At 49.8% G+C, this 3,474-nt stretch overlaps 2 protein-coding genes across 2 annotated transcripts; both read left to right on the top strand.

Annotated features, from left to right (window-relative positions):
• Positions 1-352: 352 nt before the first annotated feature.
• Positions 353-1,372, top strand: FIBRA_09265 (uncharacterized protein; the record flags this gene model as incomplete). Its single annotated transcript, XM_012321582.1, has 2 exons — positions 353-871; positions 929-1,372. The coding sequence occupies 2 exons, from the start codon at positions 353-355 to the stop codon at positions 1,370-1,372; spliced, it is 963 nt and encodes a 320-aa protein (XP_012176972.1).
• Positions 1,373-1,462: 90 nt separating this feature from the next.
• On the top strand, positions 1,463-3,114 carry FIBRA_09264 (uncharacterized protein; the record flags this gene model as incomplete). The annotated part of the gene is made up of 4 exons (XM_012321581.1): positions 1,463-1,517; positions 1,571-2,211; positions 2,242-2,475; positions 2,557-3,114. The coding sequence occupies 4 exons, from the start codon at positions 1,463-1,465 to the stop codon at positions 3,112-3,114; spliced, it is 1,488 nt and encodes a 495-aa protein (XP_012176971.1).
• Between the last annotated feature and the right edge of the window lie 360 nt (positions 3,115-3,474).

The following is a 3,474-nucleotide window of genomic DNA, read 5'->3' as shown; positions in this document are numbered from 1 at the left end:
TCTCCATTTTTCGGCTCACGCTCCAACCCCGCAGCAGGCATCGAGCACCTCGACGACCGTCGCACCGCCAACTTGGGTGACCCAGGACGGAGGACCGCAGTACTGTCATTATTGCAGCAATGTAGGTTATTCAATCGGTTCCTGTCCTCACGTACAGGCAGACATGCAGGCCGGGAAGGTGAAAAAGAGCACCGAAGGGAAGGTCATGCTTTTGACAGGTAGCTTTGTGCCTCAAAGCATTCCAGGCGTCACGATTCGTGATCGAGTATACAAATGGCATTGACGAAATACCCCGGTAAATCCTACGCCGCCGACGTCTTCGCTGATGTTTGAGATTAGCAGCGCCCCAACCATGGCTACTTATTCTCTAAATACTACAGACAGGATTGCTGTGCTAGAGAAGGAGTTGTTCCAGCTCAGGAAAAGGAACAAAGTTTTCAACGGAATCAAGTTACCCACGTTGAAGAAACCGATACAGGGAGTTCTGAAGATTCTCGTCTGCGAGCCCGATGAGACCACTTCAAGGGTCGCTCCTGTAGCACCAGTCACTCGTGCAGTGGCTCCGAGTTCTTTGTCCCAGTCGACATCGCCCTCGCCACCGCCTTCGCAGCCGGCAGCCTTGAACGAACATCCTTTCGCAGCAGCCAGAGACACCACTTACACTCCGCCCAACCTTCAAAACTTCGGTGCGGCTCCGAAAGCAAACCCCAATAAGGGGAAGGAACCGTCCTACCAAATGCTCACTCCGGCCTACCAACCCGAGATGATCGAGAAAGTGTTCGAACGATCGATGAAGAGCCCCTTTGTAACATTGTCACCGAAGGAATTACTTTCTATCTTGCCCGACTTACGATCAAAATACCATGACCTGGTGATCTCTCGACATGTACAGCACGAGCCACAGGCCTTCTTATCCGCTTGAATCAAGGAGGTTCCTGACGAGTCGGTCTCGAAGATTGACGTACATTTGCTCACCTGTCATGGAGATCCGCTAAGTCCCAACGCCACTATTCTACCCAATCCCTATGAGAGCTATCTAAAGTGTCGTCCAAACGAGGTGCTTGGAGCTAATCTCACAGTTGCAAACGAATCGAATACCATCCATTGCATCAAAGCATTAATCAACAACCAGCAGTGCATCGAGTGCATTATCGATCCCGGTTCGCAGATCATCGCTATGTCGCAGGAGATATGCCATGCGCTCGGACTAGCCTATGACCCGTTGATTAAGCTAAACATGCAATCGGCGAACGGGACTATGGACCAGTCCCTCGGGTTGATTCATAATCTTCCCATGCAGGTTGGGAATCTAACATTGTATCTCCAAGCTCACGTTATTCGCAACGCAGCCTACGACATTCTCCTCGGATGACCCTTTGATGTCCTCATGCAGAGTGTCGTGAAAAACTTTGGCAACTAAGACCAAATGATCACCCTTGTCTGCCCGAATTCGGGCAAAACTATGACTGTCCCGACGAAGCCCCGAGGCAAGCCTCAATTCATGGGCAAACAAGAGGGTTTGGGCGAACAAGAGGGTTTTCGTGCTTCGAGGACTTGATAAACGATCAAGGCGAAGTGACGGTGGTAATCGAGTACGACGACACCGGAGATCCTCATATAACTTCGTATGCCGCGATACCCTCGATTCAGAACAAACAGACTATTCCTGCTCTCTATCTCTCTGCATGTGATAATGTTTTTTCTTACTTACAGTCTCTGTACACTAAAGATGCCTCGAATACCTCAAGCGCGTCCACCGATGCCGCAACTTGGGCTTTGAGCTTCCTAGCAGCCGCCGATTTCCCGATTCCCGAGTCTCGGCCAGTAGTTCCTCATAGTATCTCTGTTTCCTCACAAGCACCTAGTGCAACCTCAAAATCGTCATTTTCTCCTTCTGTTTTGCCTTACAATATTTCTTCGATTTCTTCTCCGGACCTCGTAAATGCCCTGATAAAATCCCAGAACTCCTATGATACCGTTTCATTTGATTTGGACTTACCAGAATTGACACCCGTAGATGACGACAGCGACGATGAAGACAAAGAACCGATATACGAATCATTTGCAGGCACGAAGAAGAAGTATAAACCAGTTGCCTTGAAGACTCGGCCAGTCCTCGGGGCCATTGAAGAACAGTTTCATATTCGTCGCGACATCAAGGGCAATCCCCTTGAGACTATGCTGACACTCTCGAAGCACCCACCACCATTTGTACCTACCAGCTGATACACCAAGGAGCAGAAACAAATATCCGACAAATTGCACGGTGGGGACTTTCTCCTATCAGCCGAGCGCGAGCTCATCCACCACTTCATGTTGCTACACAACAATGCCTTCGCGTGGACCGACGACGAGAGAGGCTGTTTCAAACCGGCTTACTTCCCTCCAGTCGAGATTCCGGTGGTTCCGCATACACCTTGGGTCCAACAAAATATCCCAATTCTGCCAGGACTATACAATGAGGTTTGCACACAGGTGAAATGAAAGCTCGACGCAGGGGTATACGAACCCTCGAACTCATCGTATCGATCGAGATGGTTTTGCGTGGTTAAAAAGGACGATAAAGCACTTCATATTGTTCACAGTCTCGAACCCCTTAACACAGTAACAATTCAACATTCGGAAGTCCCTCCGACACCCGAGCATCTTGCCGAACAGTTTGGTGGCCGACCCTGCGGGGGAATGCTTGACCTGTTTGTAGGCTACGACAAATGCCTTATAGCGGAGAAATCGAGAGACCTCACTACGTTTCAGTCGCCATATGGTGCGCTTCGACTACAAACGTTGCCAATGGGCTGGACAAACTCAGTTCTAATCTTCCACGAGGACGTTACTTACATCCTGCAGCCCAAGATTCCCAAAATTACAATCCCGTACATCAACGACGTTCTGATCAAGGGCCTCGAGACGGATTACGGAGGTGAACGACTCCTCGAGAACAATGGGATTCATCAATTCGTATGGGAGCACTTCGAGAACCTCAATCGAGTGGTTACTCGGATGCGCTATGCTGGAGGCACCTTCTCAGGACCGAAGAGTGTCCTGATTGCGCAGGAAATCATGGTGGTTGGGCATCAATGCACACCAGAGGGATGGCTACCCAACGAGTCTTGAGTTGCAGTCATCCGAAACTGGGGACCCTGCAAGACACTCTCCGACGTTCAAGCATTTCTTGGAACCATCAGAGTCGTACGTATATTCATTTGCAACTTCGCGCATCACGCAGAACCCCTCGTTCGACTAATGCGAAAGGATGTGGACTTCAAGTTTGGTCCCAAGCAATTAGCTTCCCAACAGGATCTCAAGGATGCCTTACTCAACTCGCCAGTGCTACGTGCAATCAACTACGACTCTGCAGCCCCTGTCATTATGGCAGTCGACACTTTGTATATCGCCGTTGGATATCACCTTTGCCAGACCGACGAGGCCAACACCCGACTCCGATATTATAGCTGATTTGGTTTGATTACGCTT

This window comes from Fibroporia radiculosa (assembly GCF_000313525.1).
Source record: "Fibroporia radiculosa TFFH 294 genomic supercontigs, scaffold20904, whole genome shotgun sequence".
NCBI lineage: Eukaryota > Fungi > Basidiomycota > Agaricomycetes > Polyporales > Fibroporiaceae > Fibroporia > Fibroporia radiculosa.
Note: the sequence above shows the minus strand (reverse complement) of the source record. Positions and strands in the feature narration are given on the sequence as shown.